This window comes from Aythya marila, assembly GCF_965140915.1.
Source record: "Aythya marila genome assembly, chromosome: 29".
NCBI classification, from domain to species: domain Eukaryota; kingdom Metazoa; phylum Chordata; class Aves; order Anseriformes; family Anatidae; genus Aythya; species Aythya marila.
The window spans coordinates 2,497,671-2,520,167 of NC_139070.1; the positions used below are offsets into that span (position 1 = coordinate 2,497,671).

A 22,497-nucleotide genomic window follows, 5' to 3' on the forward strand; every position below is an offset into this window, starting at 1 on the left:
CAGCTCACCCCAGCGCACGATGTGAGGGGGACATCTCAGCTCATTGCACACCCCATGGAGACCCCCTCAGCCCCTACCCCCAGCCCACCTCCTCAGCCCCCCCTAAGGATGCTCCCACCAAGCACAAAGGTCCCCAGGGCCACCCGGTGCCACCAGAGCCCGGCACAGGGGTGGGTGACAGCCCCTGGTGCCACAGGGTGACCCCAGGTCCCCCGCAGGATCTGGCATCCCCTGCATCCTGCACCCCAGCATGGGGCTGGTGACCCTGGGGTGGGGGTTTTCCACCCAGCAACAGGAGCATCCGCACGGGGCACCGGTAAACAAAATTCCTTAGTGAACTTGAGTCGTTCTGCCAAGAAATTATCATTTCCTGCTCGAGAAATTGCTCACGCTGGCAGCTCACCGGTTTTACCGGCAGCGGTGGCCGCCCGTTTCCTTCACCCCTGGCGTCCTGAACATTCACCCTGGCCTCCCCAGCCAAAGTGGGGAGGGAGCAGTTATCAGAGGCAGCCCTTATCTCGGCCCCGCAGTCCTTCATCCCCGTGGAGCCGGAGGAGCAGGAGCGAGCAGGAACGCGTGCGCCAGCGTGCGCAGCACCCACCGGAGAGCGCGCGTGGGTGAGCGCGCACCGGCGTGCAAGGGCGCACGGTGCCCACCGGCGAGCACGCGTGGCCGAGCTGAGCCACTCCTCGCAGCGCCCGGAGGAGCAGTTAACAGCCCGGGGGACACATCATGGGCAACTGCATCCCAGTGGTGAGTGCTTCTCCCTGCCCCGCTGCTTCCCCTCCCCATCTTCCACCCCTTTCCCATCCTGCTGGGTGCTCGGAGCGGGCGGTTTTCTCTGAATTTCAAAGAGAAGCATCTCGAGGTGAGCCCACTTCCAGCTTTTCCCCACGTCTGCTGAGCTTTTCCCTTCCTGCACTGCCCCAGCACCTCCCAGCACCCCCAGTGCCCCTGCCCATCTCCCCCAAACCTGGTGGGTGCAGGGTGCTGAGTCTCGGAGCTGGGAAATGCTCACTTACAGACAGCACCATTGGCTTCGCACCAACCTCGGAGGCTGTAAGGAAATTTGGGTTTTCCTGCACCTTGTGGCCAAGCCCACAGCCCCGAGGTATCAGCACTGGGCAGACCCCTGCGCCCAGGGTGTCCCTCCCCGATAAATGCCGCAGGCGGATGCGCCAGCCGTCCCCACACACGCTTGGGTGGCAGCTCCAGAGCAGGACAACCCCCCCCTGGCCATCAGAGGGGACATTTCAGATGCCATCCCACAGCCGTGGGGGCACCTGACACCCCCCCGATCTCCTCCTCAGAGCCCCAAAGTCCTGCAGAACGAAACCTTCTTGGACGCGGACCTGCTGGACCTCCTGGGCAACTTCACCATCAACGAGGACTACCTGGTGGACTACACCGCCTCCGAGCCCTGCCACAACGCCTACTGCCCCTTCTTCCAGCGCGCAGCCCCCGCTTTCCTGGCCACCACCTGCGTCACCGCCGCCCTGGCCACCGGTGGGCTTCTGGTGGCCTTGGCCAAGTGTCCCCACACGTGGCCACACCACCGAGCCCTGGTGGCCCAGCTGGCGGTGGCAACCGGGCTCTTCGCCGCGCTGCTGCCGGCGGTGGCGGCGGGCATCGCGCAGGGCTGGCGGCTGGGCGCGGGGGCTTGCAAGGTCACCCAGCTGCTGTGGCACTGCAGCGTCTTCGCCCAGGGGCTGCTGGTGGCCAGCGGGTGCTGCAGCGGCGTCTGGAGCCGCTGGGAGCCCCGCAGCCAGCGCCTGGCTGCATGCATCTGGCTCGGGGCGCTGCTGCTGGCCGTGCCGGCCGCGCTCGCCGGCGGCACGGTGGCGGCTCCGGAGGCGAGCTGCATCCGCCGAAACGTCGACATCTTCTCGCCCGTCTACCTGCTGCACCTGACCTCGTGCCTCTGCGTCTTCCTGCTGCTGCCGGCCGCGCTGCTGGTGGCCACGCTGCTCCGCGGGGGGCGAGGAGGGGGCTGGGGGTCCGGGGTTGGAGCGAGCTGGCTCTTCTTCGTGCTCTGGGCGCCCTACGGCGTGGGGCTGGCCGTGGATTTCCTCCTGTACGCCGAGGTGCTGCGGTACACCTGCAGCATCTTCGAGAGGTTTGATTACGCCCTGGGGCTGTGCGAGGCGCTGGGGGTGCTGCACTGCTGCCTGGCGCCCGCCGTGCTGCTGGCCACCGGGCTCTGCCACCGCAAGGTGGGCGCTGATGGCGGCTTCTGAGCACCCCCGGCACCCCAAAACCAGCAGCTGGACCCCGGCACCATCCCCAGGGGGCTGGCAGAGCCCAGTTCCCCGTGCGTGACATTGGTCCTCTGCCACCCGTGGGTGGCATTGTCCCCCCGGCACCCTCTCCTCCTGACCTCTGACCACCAGCAGAGCCAAGAGAAAGCCTCAGCGTGGCCACCAGCTCCATCGTGCTCCTTTTTGGGGGTTATCACCGGGCTCTCAGCACCCACAGCCACCCCGTTTGGGGCCAGCCACCCCGATTTGCACAACGGCCGTGTCCCCGGGGTGCCCGCAGCCCCTCGGGAGGGGTCAGCCCCAGCAGAAAGGGCAGCAGCAGCAGCGGTGTTTTATCCCCACGGGCGGCACCGACGGGGGATTATTGGCTCTCTCCCCATAAGCCGAGACGAACGCCCTGTCTGTGATCACCCGGGGGAGATTATCTGCAATAAATGAGCCTGCCAGAGCCGTACACGGGGCCCGCTTTAATGGGGTGAGGGGGGGTCCCCAAAACCCATGCTCCACACCCATCCTCACCCTCCCCTGCTGCTGCCCACGCCGTCGGCTTCCAGTGAAAGCTGCTGGACACGGAGGTGGCCGGGATGAGGCCCTGGGGGACGGGGCAGGACAGGGCAGCGCTTCCTGAGGATGCCCGGCCCCGGTGAGCGCCGGCTTTGCAGCGCCATCCATCACCTCCGGCCGCTCCTCGTGCCTTCAAATTAGGGGGAGACGTTAACGAGGCTGGAGCCGCTCTCCCCGGGTTGTTAGCAGGAAGCCGGGTGATTTATGTCTGGAGCTGGAGGCGTTTGGCCGGGGCTCATCCATTCCCATTAGGGATGGCCACGGTCACGAGGCGCGTGGGTGCCAAAGAGCCTGGCAAGGAGCTGGAGCAGCTCGGGGTGTGGGGAGAGCAGGGAAAGGCACCGGGGGGCCCCAGCCACCCCCAGGGACCAGCACCCAGCATCTGACCCCCGAGGGGCTGGGGGTGTCCCTGTTAAAATAAGGGAGATTGAGCCCAAAAAGGGGTTAGGTGCCCGCAGCCGGGTGCAGCGCGGTTTCGCTCCCCAAGCCCAGACCTCCACCCCCAGCCCTGCACCTTCATTGCCGAGCCCAATTTGCCCCCACGCTGCCCCCCCTGGTTCCTCCAGTGCCTTCATGCCATGTCTCAGGCTGCCCTGGGGGTGTTTGGGGACGGGTTTGGATCCTCGTGCATCCCCCCGGCCATCCCCACAGCAGTGAAATCCTCCAGCTCCCCGATCAGACTGACCCCCAGCCTCAACCACCCTCTGAGGAGGACACACGGACACCCTGGGAGGACACACAGACACCCTGGGAGGATGCTCAGACACCCTCGGAGGACACCAAGGCTGCAGCAGACCCTCAGCCTCTCGGGTTTGCCGCGGTTTCTTCTGCCACCTGCTGCCCACGGCTCCAGTCCCAGCCTCCATCCCTTTGGCCTCGATGCAGGGATGGGGCCAGCAGAGCCCAGGGACGTGGCCAAGAGCCGCAGACGAGGGGCAACGGGCGCCTTTGGGCTCAAATTTGGGAAGTTTTCCCCGGGGCTGCGGTGGCCCGAAGCTGCACCGGGGCACGCGCCCAGGGCACGGCTCCAGGGGAGCCCCGTGCCGGCGGTGACGCAGGGTCTCGTGGCCCCATGACAGCGTGAAATCGCCCCCTCCGGGCCGTGCCAGGCTGCTGGGATTGGGGGACGCCGCTTCCCTCCCACCCAGGGCAGCCGATAAACCCCTGGGTGCCAGCACCCACCGCCGCACCCAGCACCATGGGCAGCCTACGGTTGTGGCTCGCCGTCCTCGCTGGCCTCAGCGGTGTCACCGCCCAGGAAGGTAGGGGGACAGCGGGGGGACCAGGGCTGGCACCGGGGTGAGGAGCAGGGAGCGAAGAGCCCTGGGGTGTGGGAGCATGAATGGGGGGCAGCCAAGGGGGTCCCATCCAGATCCCCAACCCTGGGGACACCGCGGTGGCTCAGCCCCATCCGATGCCCCCGGCCAGCTCTGGGAGCCTTCTGGGGGATGCTGGAGCACCAAAGGCACAGCGGGGACATCCCCCAGGGGGGTTGGCTCGGAGACCACCACATCCCTTCTGTCACCCCCCCCACTCCCAGACCTCTACCGAAAGGTGTTCGTCTTCCGGACCGACCCCAGCGATGCCTACGTGGTGCTGCGGGCGAAGCCGGAGCAGCCGCTGCTCAACTTCACCGTGTGCCTGCGCTCCTACACCGACCTCACGCGGCCCCACAGCCTCTTCTCCTACGCCACCAAGGCGCAGGACAACGAGATCCTCCTCTTCAAGCCCAAACCCACCGAGTACCGCTTCTACGTGGGGGGCAAGTCCGTCACCTTCCGCGTCCCCGAGAGCCGCAGGGACTGGGAGCACGTCTGCGCCAGCTGGGAGTCGGCCACCGGCATCGCCGAATTTTGGCTCAACGGGAAGCCCTGGCCCCGCAAGGGGCTGCAGCGGGGCTACGCGGTGGGCGCCGAGGCCGTGATCATGCTGGGGCAGGAGCAGGACGCCTTCGGGGGGGGCTTCGACGTCTACAACTCCTTCACGGGCGAGCTGGCCGACGTCCACCTGTGGGACACGGGGCTGTCCCCGGACAAGATGCGAGCCGCCTACCAGTCCCTGCGCCTGCCGCCCGCCCTGCTGGCCTGGAGGAGCTTGAGCTACGAAACCAAGGGGGACGTGGTGGTGAAACCGCGGCTCCGGGAGGTTCTGGGGCGCTGAGAGCCCACCTCAGCCCCCGCTGTCCCCTCGCTGTCCCCTCGTGCCTGGCAGAGTCACCCAGGGGTGCCCCTTCCCTGCCCGACTCCCCCCTCGTGCTGCCCCGGTGACACCCAAGTTCGTCCCCTTCCAGTATTATAAATAAATCAAATAAACCAGCAGCAACACAAGAGCTTCTCTGTGCGAGGATGATGGGATGGGTGTGAGCAGAAATAAATTCCTGGGGATGTGGGGGGTTAAAGGGGGGCTGGGGGGGGCTTTGGGCAGCTCCCCAGGGCTGCGGGACGTGTCGGGGGGCTGTAGCAGTAACCGAAGGGCACGGATCCATGGGGCTGGCACACACCTGGAATAGCAGGAATGATTTGGGATGGGCACACGAGGCTCGGGGCAAGCCCCCAGGGCCACGTCCCCTGTCCCCATGCATGTCCCCAGGCTCCCCGCCAGCTCACCAAGGCCACGACCCCTGAAGCAAACCAGTCCCCAAAGGCGTTCAGCAAACACCGCCGCAGCGGTCAACGTCCCCAAGCACTTGGTGACAAAGGTTGGGCGCAGACATCACACCACAGCGCTCTGCTCCCCGTCCAGGGAGGGTTTCGGCCCCCGGGGACGCGGCACGGTGGCTCTCGGGTCCCCTTCATCCCCCACAGTGGTGCCGGTGCCTGGGTTCGGGGGGTGCGTGGGGACATGGGGACACCGTGGCTCTGCCTCCTCGTCCTTGTAGGGCTCTTCGGCCTCGCTGTCCTGGAAGGTAGGGGTGGAGGGGCTGCGCCAGGAGCCCCCCCCGGGTCCCATAGGGAGAGGGGATGGGGTGGGGGGTGCATCAGGGGGGGAAGGCAGTGGGGATGCAACGCTGGGGACCGCAAGAGGGGGGACACAGGGGGACGTGGGGCTGTCCGTGGGGGTGGGGGGGGCCTGGGGGGTGTCCCCCCACCCAGCCCAGTCCCTGTGCCTGGGTGCTGCAGACAAAATGACCGCCTGGATCCAGCCCTACCCGCCAGCACCCACCATGTACCACCAGCTGATGCTGTCCTGCGAGGTCACTGGGGACGCCAGGTAAGGGTTGTCCCCCCCCCACCCCCAACCCCACAGCTCGGCCACCCCCGGGGTGTCCCCCCCCCACCCCCAAGTGACCCCCAACTCAGCGTCAAGGAGTTCCTGTGGGAGAAGAAAGGAAGCCGGGAGCCCCTGCAGAAAGGCCAGAGCAACGTCCTCATCTTCAGCTCCTTCAACGAGTCCCACCTGGGCACCTACACCTGCACGGCCACCGGCCCCCGGGGCACCGCTGTGGCCACCTACGACCTGTGGATAAACGGTAGGGAGGGGACCGAGGGGGTGGCTGGGGACAAGCTGTCACCGCGTGCCCCTGGCGCCCTGCATCAGAAGCCCGCGTGTGGCTGCTGTCAGCAGTGGAGGCCACCCCGGGGTCTGGTGGTGGAGGCCACCCCGGGGTCTGGTGGTGACAGCCACTCTTGGATTTCGTGGTAGATGCCACCCTTGGGTCTGGTGGTGGAGGTCACCTCTAGATCTGGTGGTGGAGGCCATCCGGGGGTCTGGTGGTGACAGCCACCCTTGGGTTTGGTAGTGGAGGCCATCCTTGGGTTTGGTGGTGGAGGCCACCTCTAAATCTGGTGGTGGAGGCCACTTCAAGGTCTGGTGGTGGAGGCCACCCCGGGGTCTGGCGGTGCCCTCCTTGCTGGCACTTCACCACCCCGTTTCCCCCGGGGTGGATCTGGCCGGATGCCATCCCGGTGCCAGGAGCAGCCACCTCTTTGTCCCCTCTCCCAGACCTGGTGAACCAAGTCTTCGTGTTCCCGCGGGAGACCAAGGACTCCTACGTGGTGCTGCGGGCGAAGCCGGAGCAGCCGCTGCTCAACTTCACCGTGTGCCTGCGCTCCTACACCGACCTCACGCGGCCCCACAGCCTCTTCTCCTACGCCACCAAGGCGCAGGACAACGAGATCCTCCTCTCCAAGCCCAAACCCACCGAGTACCGCTTCTACGTGGGGGGCCAGTCTGTCACCTTCCGCGTCCCCGAGAGCTTTTCGGAGAGCGAGCACGCCTGCGCCAGCTGGGAGTCCCCCACCGGCATCGCGCGCTTCTGGCTCAACGGGAAGCCCTGGCCCCGCAAGGGGCTGCAGAAGGACTACGCGGTGGGCGCCGAGGCCGTGATCCTGCTGGGGCAGGAGCAGGACAACTTTGGGGGGGGCTTTGACGTCCGTCAGTCCTTCGTCGGGGAGATCTCGGACGTCTACATGTGGGACAGGGAGCTGACCACCGGGGAGGTGAGGGATGCTATGTACAACAGCCCCTCGCCCGCCCCCATCTTCGGCTGGAGGAATTTGCCCTACAAGATCCACGGCGAGGTGTACCTCAAGGGGTGACCCCAGGGCCAGCCCTGCCCTGCCCCGAGCGGGCTGCGATGGCCACCGGGGTCGTGTGTCCCCATGTCCCCATGTCCCCATCCCAATATCCCCACCCCAATATCCCCATCCCTATCCCAGTGTCCCCATCCCCGTCCCCATGTCCCCATCCCCATGTCCCCCTCCCCATCACCACTGTGTAACCACCCAGCACCAAATAAATGAAGAAACGGGGTTGAAAAGCAGTGGCCATGGGGGATTTTATCCCTGGGGGGGGGGCACAGGAGAGGTGCCCCCCTTGTCCCACCCCGGGGACAACCCCCCTGTGTCCCCTCCATGAGTACGAATGGAGCAGGGCTGAACGGGGGCTTCCCAACCGGGGGGGGCCACCGGGGTTGGGGACAAAGGGGACCGGGGGGGGGGGACACGGAGATGGCAGCTACGTGGGGGCAAAGCACCGGGAGGGGGCAACCCCGGGGTCCCGGTGTCCCTGGGGGGGGCAGTCCCGGTGTCCCGACATCCCGGGGGGGTCGTCCTCGGTGTCCCGGTGTCCCTGGGGGGGGGGCCAGCCCCGGTGTCCCGGTGTCCCGGGGGGGGGGGCAGCTCCCCGGTGCCCCCCCCCGGGTCACTGCAGCCCCGGCACCGCCGCCGCCACCTCCCGGTGCCGGCTCCGCTCCCTGCAGCCGCTGCCGGGCCCCGGCTCCGCCACCCCCCCCGGAGCGGCCTCCCCGGTACGGCGGGGCCCGGGGGGGGGGGGGGGGCGCTGGGGGGGGTCCCGGGGCCGTTCCGGAGGGGGCCGGGCCCGGTGCGGGGGCCCCCGGTCGGAGCAGGCCGCGGGGCCGGGCCTGCGGCGGGGGCGGGCCTGGGCGTTGGGGGGGGGGGGGGGGCAGGGGCCCTTTTGGGGCCGGAATAAGCAAAATTGGGTCCGGGAGGGGGTCCAGGGGGGGCTTGGGGGGCTGGGCCCGGTTGGGGGGGTCCGGGGGGTTCTGGGGAAGCCGGCCCGGGGGGCTGGGGGGGGTGTGGGGGGGGGGGCTGGGGGAGGTTGGCCTGGGGGGTTTGGGGGGGGGGGTTGCAGGGTTTTGGGGGGCTGGGGGGGCTGGAAGGGGGCTGGGGTAGGGCAGAGAGCATGGGCAGGGGGGCTGAGGGGCCCGGCTGGGGGTCCTGGGGGGGTCTGGGCTAGGGGTGTTGGGGGTCCTGGGGTGGGGGGGTCCTAGGGAGCTTGGTTGGGGGCCTGGGGGGCCTGGTCTGGGATTTTGGGGTCTGTCCGGGGGGTCCTAGGGGGCACAGCCTGGGGGTCCCAGCCCTGTGGTGCTGGGGGGTCATGGCCGGGGGGTCCTAGGGAGCCTGATTGGGGTCTGGGGGGGTCCTGGGGGGCCCTGCTCTGGGCTCCTGGGGGGGCCTGGGATCTTGGGGTCTGTCTGGGGGGTCCTAGGGGGCATAGCGTGGGGGTCCTGGCCCTGTGGTGCTGGGGGGTCATGGCCAGGGGGTCCTAGGGGGCATAACCTGGAGGTCCCAGCCCTGTGGAACTGGGGGGTCCTGGGGGGCATAACCCGGGGGTCCCCTCCCTGTTGTGCAGGGGGGTCATGGCCAGGGGGGTCCCCAGATTTTGACCAGGGTTCCCCATCCCAGCCCCCTCCCCAGGGCGCGCGGCAGCTCTGGCCCCCGGTGCCAGTCCCCGCAGGCGATGGTGGAGCCCCCCAACTTCTCGTGGGTGGCGGAGGGGCGGCTGGCGGGGCTGGCGATGCCGCGGGAACCGGGGCATTACCGGTTCCTGCTGGGCCAGGGCGTGCGGCACCTGGTGTCGCTGTCGGAGCGGCCCCCCCCCCACCACGGCTGCTGCCCCGCGGTGCAGCTCCATCGGATCCGCGTGCCCGACTTCAGCCCCCCGACGCCCGGGCAGATCCAGAGCTTCCTGCAGCTGGTGGAGGAGGCCAACGGGCGCGGGGAGGTACGGCCCGAAGGGGGTGACAGCAAGGGGGTGGCACCAGGAGGGAGGTGGCACCGGGGGGGAGGTGGCACCAAGAGGGAGGTGATGCCCAGGGGGTGATGCCCAGGGGGTGATGTAGGTGGCACCGGTATGGGGTGGTGATGCCAGGGTGAGTGGCACCAAGAGGGAGGTGACACCGAGGTAGAGGTGACACCAAGGTGGAGGTGACACCGAGAGGGAGGTGACACCAAGAGGGGGGTGATGCCAAGGTGGAGGTGACACCAAGAGGGGGGTGACACTGAGAGGGAGGTGACACCAAGGTGGAGGTGACACCAGCAGGAGGTGATGCCAAGGTATAGGTGACACCGAGAGGGAAGTGACACCAAAGCGGAGGTGGCACCAAGGTGTAGGTGACACCAGGAGAGGGGTGACACCAAGGTGTAGATGACACCGAGAGGGAGGTGACTCCAAGGTAGAGGTGACACTAAGAGGGAGGTGATGCTAAGATGGAGGTGACACCAAGAGAGAGGTGACACCAAGGTGCAGGTGACACCAATGCAGAGGTGACACCAGGGTGGAGGTGACACCGAGTGGCAGGCGAGGCCCTCACGGCTGCGCCGGCCAGGCGGTGGCCGTGCACTGTCTGCTGGGCCACGGGCGGACGGGCACCATGCTGGCGTGCTACCTGGTGAAGGCGCAGGCGCTGAGCGGCGCCGCCGCCATCCGGGAGATCCGCAGGCTGCGGCCGGGCTCCATCGAGACACGGGAGCAGGAGCAAGCCGTCATCCAGTTCCACCAGCACCTCAGGTAGGTGCAGCCCCCCCCCCCCAACCCCCCAGGGGGGCTTCCTGTGCCGCAGAGCCACGGCAGGCCCGGCTGTGGGGTCTGAAAGCCCAAATTTTGCACGGATCTGCCTCGCCGCACAGCGCTGGAAGGGACACCGAGGAGGCGTGAGCTGGAGTTTCTCCCCGAGCAGCGTGTGCCGGATGGAGGTGGAAGGAGATGCTCGCGCTGATGTCCTGGGGGAGCCTTGCCCAGCCCTGCGGTGCCACCATCCACCCTGTCCCCCCCCTATTAAAGGACTTTTCAGTGGCTTCTTTCCACCTCGTGGCTCAAACACAACCCCTGCTGCAACCGGGGACCCCCCTGCGCCAGCTATCCAGGCGACCTGGTGCCATCCCCCAACGCCACGGCACCAAACCTCCATCCCCAGGCACCCCCCGACAGCCTCCTCGGGGCGCCCCAGGGTTGGGGACGCCTGCGGCTGCACCCTGAGGTGCTGTGGGGACCCCGTCCCGGGTCTCAATCCCTCGAGCTCCGGAGCTGGTCGCTCGCCAAAGCGGCGATGCCGTGCGGCCACGTCAGCGCCCCAGGGCCGGCCCAGGACGTGGACGCTTAAACGGGAGCTTAGCTGGAATTTAGGCATCTCCGTCCAAAAGCCCAATCCTGAAAATCTCTTCTCAGCTGCTCCTAACCTTGGTGGCACTTAAATCCGGAGTGCCAGAAGCGTCACCGTCCCCATTCCCGCGCGCGGGGCACATGGCCGGGAGCGCCCGGCACGCACCGGGTACCGGCACAGCCCCCACTGGGAAGGTTGTGGGGGGCCTGGGGGGCTGTCACCTCCACCAGGCAGCCCCAGCATCCCCAGATATCCCCCTGAGACCCCAAAACGCCGTTATCATCCCCCAGAAATGACACGCGAGGGTGGTGGCTTGGGGCAGTTGGGGTGGGAGCCAGCAGGGATGGGAGGAGGGTGGCTGTGGGGACGCGGGCACCCCAAAGTGGCACAGAGCTGCCCTCGGTGCCACCCTGCACCCCGGGTTGGGGTCTCGGGGACCGTCCGTGTCTGTCCCCCGTGGGTGACACCATGGCCTGCAGCACCACATGGGGACAAGGGACATTTGGGGTCACCCAACTGCCTGGCCCCATCCCGGGACACGAGTGGCTGTGGCGAGGGGGGGGGGCAAAGGCCCCACGTGGAGGATTTGGGGACACGAAAGGGGACGGGGACGGGGCAGCAAGGTCCAACCACGGTGCCTAAGCCCAGGGAGCCGCAGGACTCCCATGGGGCTGCGAGGTGCCGGAAAGCAGCTTACCCGCAGAATTACTGCCTTGAACAAATCTCACTTTAGCTCTGGCCTTAATAGTCTCCCGTGCGCCGGGGGCCGCGCCGGGACTGGCCGAAAGGGGGGCACGGGAGGACCCCCGTCCCGGGGATGGGGTCGGGACAGGGGGCTCAGCACCAACGTCCCCGAGCGGTGACGCCGAGCGGGACCCAGCACGGCCACGCGTGGCCAGGCAGCACCGGGGGGACCGGGACACAGGGGGGTGACCCCACACCAGTGCCCCCAGTAGCAGAGCCCCTGGGGCTGGCGGGTGGCCCAGCTCCGGCTCAGCCCCGCGGGGACATGGCTCCGGTGGCCGGAGGGGACGGGGTGAGGAGGGGATTAGAGGGGTGACGGCCGGGGTGCGAGAGGGCACGGGGAGAGCCCCGGGGTGGGGGCGGTCACGGGGGGCGGCCGGGGGTTGGTGGCGGTCACGGGTGTGCCATGGGGTGGCATGTGGGGGGGGTCCCCGGCACAGGGCTGGATGTGGTGTGGCAAGGCATGGCACACACCAGTGTCACCCACCAGTGTCACCCACCACACACCAGTGTCACACACCAGTATCACGCACCCATGTCCCACACCAGTGTCCCACACCAGTCACACACCAGTGCCACACACCGGTGTCACCCACCCATGTCCTACACTGGTGTCCACACCCGTGTCACCCACCTATCACCCACCAATGTCACCCACCAGTCACCCACCAGTCACAAACCAGTGTCCCACACCAGTGCCACCCACTGATGTCACCCACCAGTGTCTCACACCCATGTCCTACACTGGTGTCCACACCCGTGTCACCCACCTATCACCCACCAATGCCACCCACCCGTGTCCCACCCCGTGTCACCCACCCCTGTCCCCTCCATCCCCATCCCCACCCCCCAGAACTACACCTCCCATCACCCCCCGCGTCCCCTCCTCCCCTCCCCGCCCCGCTATTGGCCGCCCGTCGCCGAGCCGACAGCCAATCGGCAGCGCGGCGGGGCGGGGCCTGCTCACGCCCCGCCCACCACCGTGGCTTTGGCGGCGGCCGCCCGGTGGCGGCGGCGCGGGGCGCGGAGCGGAGCCGCGGGGCCCGGGGCGGGCATGAGGAGCCCCCAGCGCCCCCCGGTTCGGGGCCAGAGCGCCACGGGCAGCCCGGCCGAGCCCTGCCGAGCTCCGGCCCTGACCCCCGGTGGCAGCCGGTAACCGGTCGCCGGTGCCCGGTGATCTCCCCGCCCGCCCCTCGGTGGCCGCCTGTCCCCGCCGCCACCGGGAGCAGCGGGCCGGGGAGCTGGGCTATGCGGTGGTGGCTACGTGCGGCCTTCCTCAGCCTGCTCGCCGGCACCGGGGCTGAGGGTAAGGGGAGCGGGGACCGGGAACCGGGAACCGGGACTGGGAACCGGGGACCGGGATGGGATGGGATGGGATGGGATGGGATGGATGGGACCGGACAGGGTGAGATGGGAGGGGATGGACGGGACGGGACGGGATGGGAAGAGGGGGTGCGGTGCCACCGGTGCTCCTGGTGCCACCGGTGTTACCGGTGCCACTGGTGCTACTGGTGTTACCGGTGTCCCCGGTGCCCCGTGCAGGCAGCGGGCCGAGCGGGGCCGTGGTGGGCCGCGTCGGGGACAGCGCGGTGCTGGGCTGCGACCTGCTGGGCGCCCGCCAGAGCCGCCCGCCGCTCTACGTCATCGAGTGGGTGCGCGTCGGCTTCGTCCTCCCCATCTTCATCAAGTTCGGCCTCTACTCGCCCCGCGTCGACCCCGAGTACCTCGGTGAGTGGCACCGGGAGCACCGGGAGCACCGGGCACCCCGCTCGGGATGGCTTCACCACCCTGCACCCCTCGGCCGAGCGAGCCGTGCTCGGGGAAGGGATTTGGGTGAAGCCACTCGGCGGGGCCGGGATTTGGGGCCAAGCGGGGCCGCGGCGTGGGAGGCCGCTCCTCGCCCCCACCGGGTGCTCGGGGCCAAACGGGGGGGGGCCCGGTCCGACGGGATCCGGCCTCGGCGGCCGAAACTGCCAAAAAAATGTGCCGCAGGTGGAGCCCGGCCACAGGTAGGGGTGAGGAAGGAGCCGCCAGCACGGGGCAGGAGCAATTTTGGGGTGCTCCCCACTGCCAGCACCTTCCCGGGTGGCTCCGTGGGATCGGCGGTGACACCAAACCTCGCGGTGACACCAAATCCTCGGCACCTGCCTCCCGGGGGCCCCCCGGCTCCCGTTACATGCGGGATCTCAGGTTTCCCCCGGGCACAAAGGGCTCGGCCCCATCCTGCTGCGCCCTCCCCGCGTCCCGCCAGCCCCCAGCCGTGTCCCCGACGGTGCCACCGGCACCCCGGGGTGCTGCCACCGGGCTTGGCGGTGGGGACGGAGGGGACGGGGACCCTACAGAGGGGGGCTGCAGGGTGGCAGCTGGCCCTCGATCCTCCCCATGGGGGGATCTGGGGTCAGGCAAGGGGCCCCCAGGCTCAGCCCCGCAGCCGAGAGCTCGGAGCAGGCAAAGCGGCTCAGGTGTCACCCAGGAAGCCCCTGACCGCCACCTGTGTCACCCAGGCACTTTGGGGACACCTCGGGGACGAGGGTGGGCTGCGCCCCTGAAAGCCCCTCGTGTCCCTGGGGGGCGACGGGGCCGTTTCTCCCCCCCCTCTGCCATCAACTGGTGCCGGTGGTCCCCAGCCGCCGCGTCCCCTTTGTGTCCCCTTTTGAATGGCGGTTGCCAGGCGCTGGGGGATGCGGGGCGGGAGGGCGGCGGCGGTTTTGTTGTTTTTTTTTTTCTGGGGTTTTGTTATCGGCCGGGCGCTGGGCGAGGAGGAGGAGGGGTTGGGGCCGGCGAGGGGGGGATTAGGGAGAGGCTGGGGGCGTCCCCAGGGCTCTCGGAGCCCTGCCAAAGGGACCTTTGTTCAGCAGCCTGCGGGGCCCAGGGCTCGGGGCCCTCACGCTGCCGCTTGGAGCTGCGGGCGCAGGATGAGGCCGAAGGCACCCGGCTACGTCCATCAGCCCCCAGAGAAGCAGATTTTTTTTTGGGGGGGGTGGAAGAAACTTGGGGAGCACGTGTTGCTGTGCTGCGTCCGCACAACGCGTCTCTGCGCCGATCCCGTCCCCAAACCGCCCTGCCCGACCAGCCTGCCGGGTCCTGCCGCTCTTCCTCCTCCTCTTCCTCCTCCTCCTCACTGGGCTCGTCTGGCCGGGTGCAGCACCCGTGTGGGGACCTGTGGGGACACCCAGCTCCGGCTGGGGCTGTTGGGGGTGTTCCAAAAAAACTTGATTTGAGGGAAACCCCGGCAAAGGTGCTGCTCCCGGGCACCTTTGGGTGCTGGTCACCACCGTGGCCCTGCCCCGCGGTCCCAAGGGGCCGCCTCGGGTGAGGGCACGCAGAGGGCTGAGCCGGGGGTGCAGCGGGGTCTGGGGGTGCCACGGTGCTGAGCGCACCCCGGTGGTGCTGAGCCTGTTGCCTGCTGCATGCCTGAGCCGATTAAGGCTCTGATAATAGCCCGGGGGATTAGGGGGCTGCTCTCGCTCTTGCTTGAGGTCCTTATCCTCCTCCTCATCATCATCATCATCACCAGAGGGGCCGGCTTGGGGCGAGCTCCCCCACATTAGGCAGCCCCCTGGTACCCCCAGAGCAGGCGAGGGGCTCATCCAGACCCCACAGCACCTCCAGGAGCGGGAAGGTGCCAGGGCTGAGCAGGGTTCCCGAGGGGGGAGCCCCGGGGGAGATCCGAGCCGAGGCTGCGGGTGCCAGAAGGCACCGGGGAGGGGTTTTGCTGCCAGCCCAAGGGCTTTGGGGGAGCAGGGAGGCCCCTGCGTGGGCGGGTGCTCTGCGGAGGTGGTGGCCCCGGGCACGGGGACGTCCCCAAACTGCTTGGGGCAAACATTTCTGGCTCGGCAGGTCGCGTGCGGATCGAGGAAGGCGCCTCGCTGCGCATCGACCTGCTGCGTGCCGAGGACCAGGGCTGGTACGAGTGCCGCGTGCTCTTCCTCGACCGGCCCAGCGCCGACGCCGACTTCCAGAACGGCACCTGGATCCACCTCACCGTCAACGGTACGGGTTGGAGCTGCCAGCACGAGCCCAAGCTGCTGCCTGCCCTGCCCTGTGCTGCTCTCGGGGTGCTGAGCTTGGTCTGAGAGCTGAATTTGGGGTGGGGGAGCGGTCGTGGTGCGCCCTGTGCCTGCGCCTGCTCTGCTTGGCTTTGTGAAGTGAGGACAGGGGGAGGATTTGGTTGTCCCCCCGGCAAAGGAGGAGCTGCAGCTGGTGGGGCTGGGGCTGGATCGGCTCGTTCCCAAGACCGAGGGTCTGTGTTTGCCTTTGCAGCGCCCCCCACCTTCCTGGAGACCCCCCCAGCCTTCGTGGAGGTGCGGGACCGGGAGGCGCTGAGCCTCACCTGCACGGCCGTCGGCAACCCCCAGCCCGTGGTCATCTGGAAGCGGAGCGACCTGGCCGTGCAGAGCGGGGACGCGGTGCAGGTGAGCACGGCGAAGTGCCAGCATCCCCCAGGGGGAACTTTGGGGTCGGGGGGCGAGTCTCAGGAGGCACAGCGACGCTCTCCACGTGGCTGGAGAGCGAGCCCTGGCCACGGGGCCACGGTCCTGAGAGCCTCGGTGGCCACCGGTGACATTGCAGGTGAGGAACGGGACGCTGAGCATCGCCGTGGTGGAGCGCGCCAGCGCGGGCACCTACACGTGCCACGCTACCAGCAAGGAGGGCACCATCACCCACACCACCCGCGTGCTCGTGCAGGGTAGGAGCGGGGCCGCTCGCCGAGCCCTGGCGGCATCACGGGGTCTGTGGCACGGTCCCCAGGCCCCTCACTGTCCCCCCGTGTCCCCCCCCCCCTGCTGCAGGGCCGCCCGTCATCGTGGTGCCGCCGCAGAACGTCACCGTTAACATCTCTCAGGATGCCTTTCTGGCGTGCCAGGCCGAGGCGTACCCGGGGAACCTCACCTACACCTGGTTCCAGGGCAGCAGCAACGTCTTCCACCTCAGGTAGGGCGGGGACGTGGTGCCGGGGGTGGCACCGAGGTGGCCGCGGGCTCCTGGTGGCCGTCGGAGGCGCGGGGACCTCGCCGAATCCCCAACGGCTGCGCTGGGGCACGGTGCGTGCCGGAGAGCTTTCACCCATCCCGGGTGCCTGCTGCCACCCTCACTCCCACCCTCTCCTCCCCTTGCAGCCACCTCCAGGCCCGGGTGCGCATCCTGGTGGACGGGAGCCTCCTGCTGCAGCGAGCCACCCCGGACGACGCCGGCAAATACACCTGCGTCGCCAGCAACGGGCTCTGGAAGCCACCTTCAGCCTCAGCCTTCGTCACGGTGCTGTGTAAGAGCCCGGGGGTGCCCCCATCGGCCCCTACAGGATCCCCAGCGCCCTCCCAGCACCCCACGTGTCCCCCCTTCCCCCCAGATCCGGCGCAGGTGACCACCATGCTCCCGGAGACCCATTTGCCCAAGGGGATGCGGGGCGTGATCCGGTGCCCCACCAGGGCCAACCCCCCGCTGCTCTCCGTCAGCTGGACGCGGGACGGGCGCCCGCTGGAGCTGGGCAAGGTACGGCCACCCACGGCCCCCCCACCCCTTCACCTGCACCCCGCAGCCCCCCGAAATCACCCCCACGCCCTTCCCACCAGCTCCCCGGCTGGTCGGCGCGACCCGACGGCTCCATCGTCATCACCACGGGGAACGACGACGCGCTGGGGGTGTACACGTGCACCCCCTACAACAGCTACGGCACCGCCGGCGCCTCCCGGCCCACCCGCGTCCTGCTCAAGGTGGGGAGAGACTGGGGGGGGGGACGGGGGACACAACACTCTGGTGTCCCGTGTCCCCGCCACCGTCCCCAGCACCGTGCGTGGCTCTTGCAGGACCCCCCCGCCTTCACCGTGCGCCCCAAGGAGGAATATTTCCAGGAGGTGGGCCGGGAGCTGGTGGTCCCCTGCGCGGCCCACGGGGACCCCCCACCCACCATCACCTGGGGGAAGGTAAGGAGCACACTGGGTGTCCTGGGACATCATCGCGTGGGTAGTCCCCGGGTCCTTGTCCCCGCAGGAAGCCCTGGGGTCCCACGGGAGGGGAGTTTTGCTGGTGTCGCCTTTGGTTTTGTAGGAAATGAGGGCAAAATCCTGCCCCTCTGTGTCCGAATCGGCCCCAGGGGGGTGGATCAAGGTCCTGCGAGGGTCTGGGGGCTGTGGGGTCACTGCGGAGGCACTGGGGACAGGGACAGGGGATGGGGATGGGGACAGGGGATGGGGACGGGGACAAGGGATTGGGATGGGGACAAAGGATTGGGATGTTGATATCAGCATGATCAGGGTGTCCCTGCCCCGCAGGTGGGCAGCACAGGGCAGATTGGTGCCCAGGTGGATGGGAACGGCAGCCTGGTCTTCCATCCCCTGGTCAAGGAGCAGCACGGGCGCTGGGAGTGCACAGCCACCAACCCGGTGGCCAGCGTCAGCACCGCCACCTCGGTCCACGTCCTGGGTGAGTGGTGGGGGCGGCGTCGGTGGGTGCCGAGCCCCGAAAATTGGGGGGGGTGGAAGGTCTGGAAACGCTCCTGGGCTTTGGTTATCCGAGCTGCCCCCGTCCCATGCGGTTTCTCTTCTCCTTTGGGTGCCAGGGACCAGTCCCCACGCCGTCACCAACGTCTCCGTGCTGCCGCTGCTGCTGGCGGCCAACATCTCCTGGGAGCCCGGCTTTGACGGGGGCTACTTCCAGAGGTTCAGCGTCTGGTACACGCCGCTGTGAGTCCCCCCCGGGGGGGTAGGAGGGTGGCACCGGGTGGCCCCCAGCCCCTCGGCGTCCCTCGGCCGCGTGCTCAGGGCTCCCCCCGTTCCCCGCAGGGCGAAGCAGCCGCCCCGCGCCCACCACGACTGGGTGTCGCTCTCGGTGCCACCGGGGGCTCAGCACCTTTTGGTGGAGAACCTGCAGCCGGACACCAGCTACCAGTTCAGCGTCCTGGCCCAGAACAAACTGGGCAGCGGCCCCTTCAGCCAGATCGTCACCTCCGTGCCCAGGGGTAAGAGCAGGGTGCCTCGTAGCCCCCCCCAAAACTCCCCCGAAGCTCCGGTTTCCACCCCGCTCTCCCTCCCCACGCCACCCGTGCCAGCGTCCCCTTTCTCCCCAGGCTTCCCAGTGACCACAGTGCCTCCGGAGCCGCCGGCCATGACCGTGCACGTCTTCCTGTCCCCGCCGCAGGCCCTGAGCGCCAACGAGACGTCGCGGGGGGTCCTGCTGCGCTGGGAGCCCCCGGCCCAGCTCTCGGTGGCGCTGAGCGGCTACGCCCTGGAGCTGCGGCAGGACAAGGGCGGCTGGGAGGTGCTGGAGCGCTCCATCCCCGGCACGGAGAGCCAGGTGCTGGTGCCAGGGCTCATCAAGGTGAGGTGCTGCGTGGCCGGGGAGGGGTTGGGGGTCTCGCCGGGCTCTCCGCAGGGATGCAGAGAGGTGGGGGTGAGGCTGACGGCGCTCTGCTCGCCCCCCCCCCCCCCAGGACGCCTTCTATGAGTTCCGCCTGGTGGCCTTCGCGGGCAGCTACATCAGCGACCCCAGCAACACGGTGAACGTCTCCACGGCAGGTAGGGGCTGCGCTGCGCCCGCCCGCTCTTCCAGCTGGGAGGCAGGAACCGAGGGAGGGAGGCGTTTGCCCTAAACGAAAATCCCCTTTTAGGGGTTCCAGCCCCAAAACTAGACCGGGGACTGCATCCTGAGAATCAGGCACTGCGGGAGCGCTCATCCATGTGCACATCTCTTGTGTGGCTTTGGTTTTGGGTGGCAGGGGAGCCTTGCCTGGTGTCCCTGCTGCCAGCACCCTTGGGGGCAGAGGCTGCAGGTCCCCCTGAAGCCCCCCGAGGCTTTGCCATCCCCTCTGCAGTGCCATCAAGGCGCTGGAGGCCGCTCTGGGGTGCTGGAGGCTGTTCTGGGGTGCTGAGCGGGTGCCCCAGCTCCGTCTCCCATCCGGCACAGGCATGGAGGTGTACCCGTCCCGCACCCAGCTCCCCGAGCTGCTCCCGCAGCCGGTGCTGGCCGGGGTCATCGGCGGGATCTGCTTCCTCAGCGTGGCCGTCATCTTCAGCACCGTGGCCGCCTGCATCATGAACCGCCGGCGCGCCGCGCGCATCCAGAAGCGAAGGCAAGGTAAGAGCCAGCGTCTCCCGGGGGGGGCTCAAGCCATGGGGATGGGGCCAGGGGGGCTGCGGGGGGGTGGCTGCCATCTCCTTCCTCTCCTCTCGCCTCCTCCTCATCGCCATGCGTCGCTCGCCGTGCGATCCCCGTGTGTTCTCATCACCTTCCAGATCCACCGCTCGTCTTCTCCCCCAGCCAGAAGCTCCCTGCTCCGCAGTAAGTCATGCCATGCCACGCTTCCCCCCCCCCCCATCATCATCATCATCATCATCATCATCCATGCACTGGCTTGGGGCAGGAACCGGGAGCAGGGCCAGGCTCGGGGCACCCACGGGTGCTCCGCTTTCCCCTTGAGGGGGGCTCGTGGCCAAAGCAAGCAAGCAGGGAGCACCCGGAGCAGTGCTGCCACGTCCTGCAGGGCACGGCACCGCCCGGGGGATGCCCGATGTGAGCCCCCTAATTATGGGGGGGGGTCCAAACGAGCCGCTACGGGGATCCCGCAGCCCTTGCCCGTTTCCTTCCAGCCCTTCTCACGGCGCTGGTAGCCCGGCCGGTGTGGCGAGCAAGCTGAAGCTGCAGCCCTCCCCCTGCCCTAGCCTGCGCCGGGCGCTGCTTTGGGGCGAAAAAGCCGGCACCAGCCTGGGGCTCAGCATCGCCGGGGCCGGATCCGGCTACACCGTCTACGAGAGCCACCTCGGGGAGCACGGCGGGGACCCCGGCCCCCTGGAGCGCATCCGCCGCGGCCCCGACGGCCGCTTCGTGGTGGAGACCACCCAGAAGGACAGCGCCTTCGCCCCCCCGCCCCGGGACCCCCCAGCACCCAGGGGACCCCAACCGGATGACGAGGAGGAGGAGGAGGAGGAGGAGGAGGAGAAGGAGCCCGTTTGGCATCAGGGGGTGGCGTTACGACCCCGGCCCCCCGGGGACCCCCCCGCACCCTCCGGCCGCCGTCGGGGCCGTTATTTCGGCTACGGCAGCAGCAGCCCCGTGGCCGAAGCGGCCGCCCTGTGCATCGTCGACGTCAGCCCCGTGGCCTCCGCCGCCACTCTGCCTTACAGCCCCGGCCCCCCCAGCACCCGCTGGGACTCGCTGCCCCTCCAGGGCCCCCCCACCCCGGCCGCCGCCAGCCCCCAGCCTGCCGCGGCCCCCCCGGCCCCGAGCGGCATCCTGCAGTACCTGAGCCTGCCCTTCTTTAAGGAGATGTGCGTGGACGGCGACTGGCCCCCCCCCGAGGACCCCCCGCAGCAGCCCCCCACTCCCCCCCAGCACCCCGGGGGGGGGCCGGACTGCACGGACCCATGTGCCAAGGCCGCGGCCCCCCCCGCCGCCACCCTCCTGCAGCCCCCCAAGCTGCCCCTGGGCCCCGCCAAGGCCTCGCTGCCGGGCCCCCCCGCCTGGCAAGCCCCCCAGGAACCGACCCACCGTGGTGCCCCCCCCGGCAGCAGGACTGAAACTGGGGATGTGCCCCCCCCGGAGAAGTTGCCACGGGGCAGCTTGACCAGCCAGAGCAGCGGCCGGGGCAGCACTTCCTTCCTGCGCCCCCCCTCCTTGGCACCGTCCCTGGGGGGGCCCGGCCCCGGTACCCCCCCGGGGGACGGGGGCAGCTGGCAGGAGGGCAAGGTGAGCACGGAGCCAGCCCTGAGCGGCGCGGGGAAGAGGTGAGGATGCGCTCCTTGGAGACACGGGGGGGTGACAGCGTGCCACGGGGAGGGGGTGGCAGGTGATGGGACCCCCCCCTTAAAGCTTGTAACCCCCCCAGGAGGGACACCTCGGTGGACGAGAGCTACGAGTGGGACGCGGAGGTGACGCTGGCCTCCGACCTCCTGGCCGCCCTGCAGCTCTACCGCGCCGCAGCCCCCCCCCGGCCCCTCTCCACCATCGCCCTCCGGGACCTCGAGCGGCAGCAGCAGCGTGAGTGAGACCCCCCCCCCCTATTATCACATGCCCCCCCCCGGCCACCACCGCCTTTTGGGGATAGGGGGGGACCTGGAGGCACCTGGTAGGGTTTGGGGGTGGGTGGGGGGGACACCCTGGGGGTGTCGCTCGGGGGCCGGACGCTGCCTCTCTCCCCGCAGAGCCCGGTGGCGGCGGCTCCTCGCCGGTGACCTCGGTGTCGGCGGAGGCGTTGGGGGGTCCGGGCGGCCCCCCCCAGCACGGGCGGCGCAGGGAGGGGGCCCAGCAGCGGCGGCGGCAGAGGCCGGGGGGGCGCGGGGGCTGCGGTGAGGGCTGCGAGCTGGCCACGCTGCTCTAAAGGGGGGGGGGGGGGCACTTGGCCCCCCCCTGTCCCCACAGTGTCCCCATGGTGTCCCCACGGTGTCCCCTTGTTTGGGGTTGGGGGGGGGAATAAAGAGATGTGAGCGCACCCTGCGGGCTCATGCACCCACTGTGCCCCCCCCCAGCATGGGGACCCCCCCACCCTATGCAGCCCCCAGCCCCTGGGCTCCCCAGGGGGCTGTGCCCCCCCCCCCACCCCCATCCTGGATCCTACAGCATCCCTCCCAAATCCCAGTGCCCCCCCCCAAATCCCTGTTATCCCCCCCCCATCCCCGTTACCCTTCCCCAAATCCTGGTGCCCCCCCATCCCCGTTACCCCCCCCAAATCCCCATTACCCCCCCTGGTCCTGCTGTGCCCCCCCCGGGGGGGGTCCCTGTAACCCCCCACCCCCCTCCCGCTGCCCCCCTCCCGCTCCCGGTGCTCCGGATGCTTCCCCCCCCCCCCCCCCCCCCGTCCTGTCCCGTTCCCCCCGCCGGGATGGGCGGGGGCTGGGGGGCGGGGCCTCTTCGCGGGGTGGGCGGGGCCTGCGTGCCGCGTTCCCTTATATGGCCATGTCGTGGGATCGCGTCATCGGGGGGCGGGGCCGGGGAGCTACGTCACCCCCCCCCCGGAGCTTGGGGGGGCGGCGGTGGGGGGCACCCGGGGCTGTGACCCCCCGGTCACCGCGGGTCACCCCCGGGCGTCACCCCCGGGCGTCACCCCCGGGTCACTCCGGTTTCACTCCAGTGTCACTCCGGTGTCACCCCTGCACG

The 22,497-nt window shown here is 69.4% G+C and overlaps 5 protein-coding genes across 6 annotated transcripts; all 5 read left to right on the top strand.

Moving 5' to 3' along the window:
- Positions 1–488: 488 nt before the first annotated feature.
- On the top strand, positions 489–4,021 carry ACKR1 (atypical chemokine receptor 1 (Duffy blood group)). The gene is made up of 2 exons (XM_082780922.1): positions 489–753; positions 1,311–4,021. The coding sequence occupies exons 1-2, from the start codon at positions 733–735 to the stop codon at positions 2,235–2,237; spliced, it is 948 nt and encodes a 315-aa protein (XP_082637048.1). The 5' UTR covers positions 489–732; the 3' UTR covers positions 2,238–4,021.
- LOC309888546 (serum amyloid P-component-like) lies at positions 4,021–5,136 on the top strand. The gene has a single exon (XM_082780932.1). It carries the CDS (start codon positions 4,161–4,163, stop codon positions 4,980–4,982), a length of 822 nt encoding a protein of 273 aa, XP_082637058.1. The 5' UTR covers positions 4,021–4,160; the 3' UTR covers positions 4,983–5,136.
- A 376-nt stretch (positions 5,137–5,512) lies between these two features.
- LOC309888542 (serum amyloid P-component-like) lies at positions 5,513–7,574 on the top strand. Its single transcript, XM_082780928.1, has 4 exons — positions 5,513–5,727; positions 5,942–6,032; positions 6,122–6,291; positions 6,765–7,574. Exons 1-4 carry the CDS (start codon positions 5,664–5,666, stop codon positions 7,358–7,360), a joined length of 921 nt encoding a protein of 306 aa, XP_082637054.1. The 5' UTR covers positions 5,513–5,663; the 3' UTR covers positions 7,361–7,574.
- Positions 7,575–7,981: 407 nt separating this feature from the next.
- On the top strand, positions 7,982–10,363 carry DUSP23 (dual specificity phosphatase 23). Of its 2 annotated transcripts, none has more exons than XM_082780940.1 (4): positions 7,982–8,070; positions 8,969–9,287; positions 9,892–10,073; positions 10,193–10,363. In XM_082780940.1, exons 2-4 carry the CDS (start codon positions 9,024–9,026, stop codon positions 10,218–10,220), a joined length of 474 nt encoding a protein of 157 aa, XP_082637066.1. In that variant the 5' UTR covers positions 7,982–8,070; positions 8,969–9,023; the 3' UTR covers positions 10,221–10,363. The 2 variants fall into 2 exon arrangements, with proteins under 2 accessions (XP_082637066.1, XP_082637067.1); XM_082780941.1 differs by having other exon boundaries at positions 8,981–9,287.
- A 2,026-nt stretch (positions 10,364–12,389) lies between these two features.
- IGSF9 (immunoglobulin superfamily member 9) lies at positions 12,390–21,742 on the top strand. The gene is made up of 20 exons (XM_082780864.1): positions 12,390–12,715; positions 12,952–13,137; positions 15,250–15,402; positions 15,673–15,824; positions 15,982–16,099; positions 16,203–16,344; positions 16,530–16,675; positions 16,760–16,902; positions 16,983–17,123; positions 17,217–17,333; positions 17,682–17,832; positions 17,969–18,092; positions 18,192–18,367; positions 18,476–18,726; positions 18,839–18,923; positions 19,312–19,482; positions 19,641–19,686; positions 19,995–21,128; positions 21,230–21,381; positions 21,546–21,742. The coding sequence occupies exons 1-20, from the start codon at positions 12,658–12,660 to the stop codon at positions 21,719–21,721; spliced, it is 3,822 nt and encodes a 1,273-aa protein (XP_082636990.1). The 5' UTR covers positions 12,390–12,657; the 3' UTR covers positions 21,722–21,742.
- Positions 21,743–22,497: the final 755 nt, after the last annotated feature.

Bases quoted from the DNA above. Each gene is read 5' to 3' on its own strand.
- ACKR1 (XM_082780922.1), top strand. From the start codon at position 733: ATGGGCAACTGCATCCCAGTG. The intron at 754-1,310 runs GTGAGTGCTTCT...TCTCCTCCTCAG, and splicing joins TGGGCAACTGCATCCCAGTG to AGCCCCAAAGTCCTGCAGAA.
- LOC309888546 (XM_082780932.1), top strand. From the start codon at position 4,161: ATGAATGGGGGGCAGCCAAGGGGGTCCCATCCAGATCCCCAACCCTGG.
- LOC309888542 (XM_082780928.1), top strand. From the start codon at position 5,664: ATGGGGACACCGTGGCTCTGCCTCCTCGTCCTTGTAGGGCTCTTCGGC. The intron at 5,728-5,941 runs GTAGGGGTGGAG...TGGGTGCTGCAG, and splicing joins CGGCCTCGCTGTCCTGGAAG to ACAAAATGACCGCCTGGATC. The intron at 6,033-6,121 runs GTAAGGGTTGTC...CCCCCAACTCAG, and splicing joins GAGGTCACTGGGGACGCCAG to CGTCAAGGAGTTCCTGTGGG.
- DUSP23 (XM_082780940.1), top strand. From the start codon at position 9,024: ATGGTGGAGCCCCCCAACTTCTCGTGGGTGGCGGAGGGGCGGCTGGCG. The intron at 9,288-9,891 runs GTACGGCCCGAA...TGCGCCGGCCAG, and splicing joins AGGCCAACGGGCGCGGGGAG to GCGGTGGCCGTGCACTGTCT. The intron at 10,074-10,192 runs GTAGGTGCAGCC...CTCGCCGCACAG, and splicing joins CAGTTCCACCAGCACCTCAG to CGCTGGAAGGGACACCGAGG.
- IGSF9 (XM_082780864.1), top strand. From the start codon at position 12,658: ATGCGGTGGTGGCTACGTGCGGCCTTCCTCAGCCTGCTCGCCGGCACC. The intron at 12,716-12,951 runs GTAAGGGGAGCG...TGCCCCGTGCAG, and splicing joins CGCCGGCACCGGGGCTGAGG to GCAGCGGGCCGAGCGGGGCC. The intron at 19,687-19,994 runs GTAAGTCATGCC...GTTTCCTTCCAG, and splicing joins CAGAAGCTCCCTGCTCCGCA to CCCTTCTCACGGCGCTGGTA.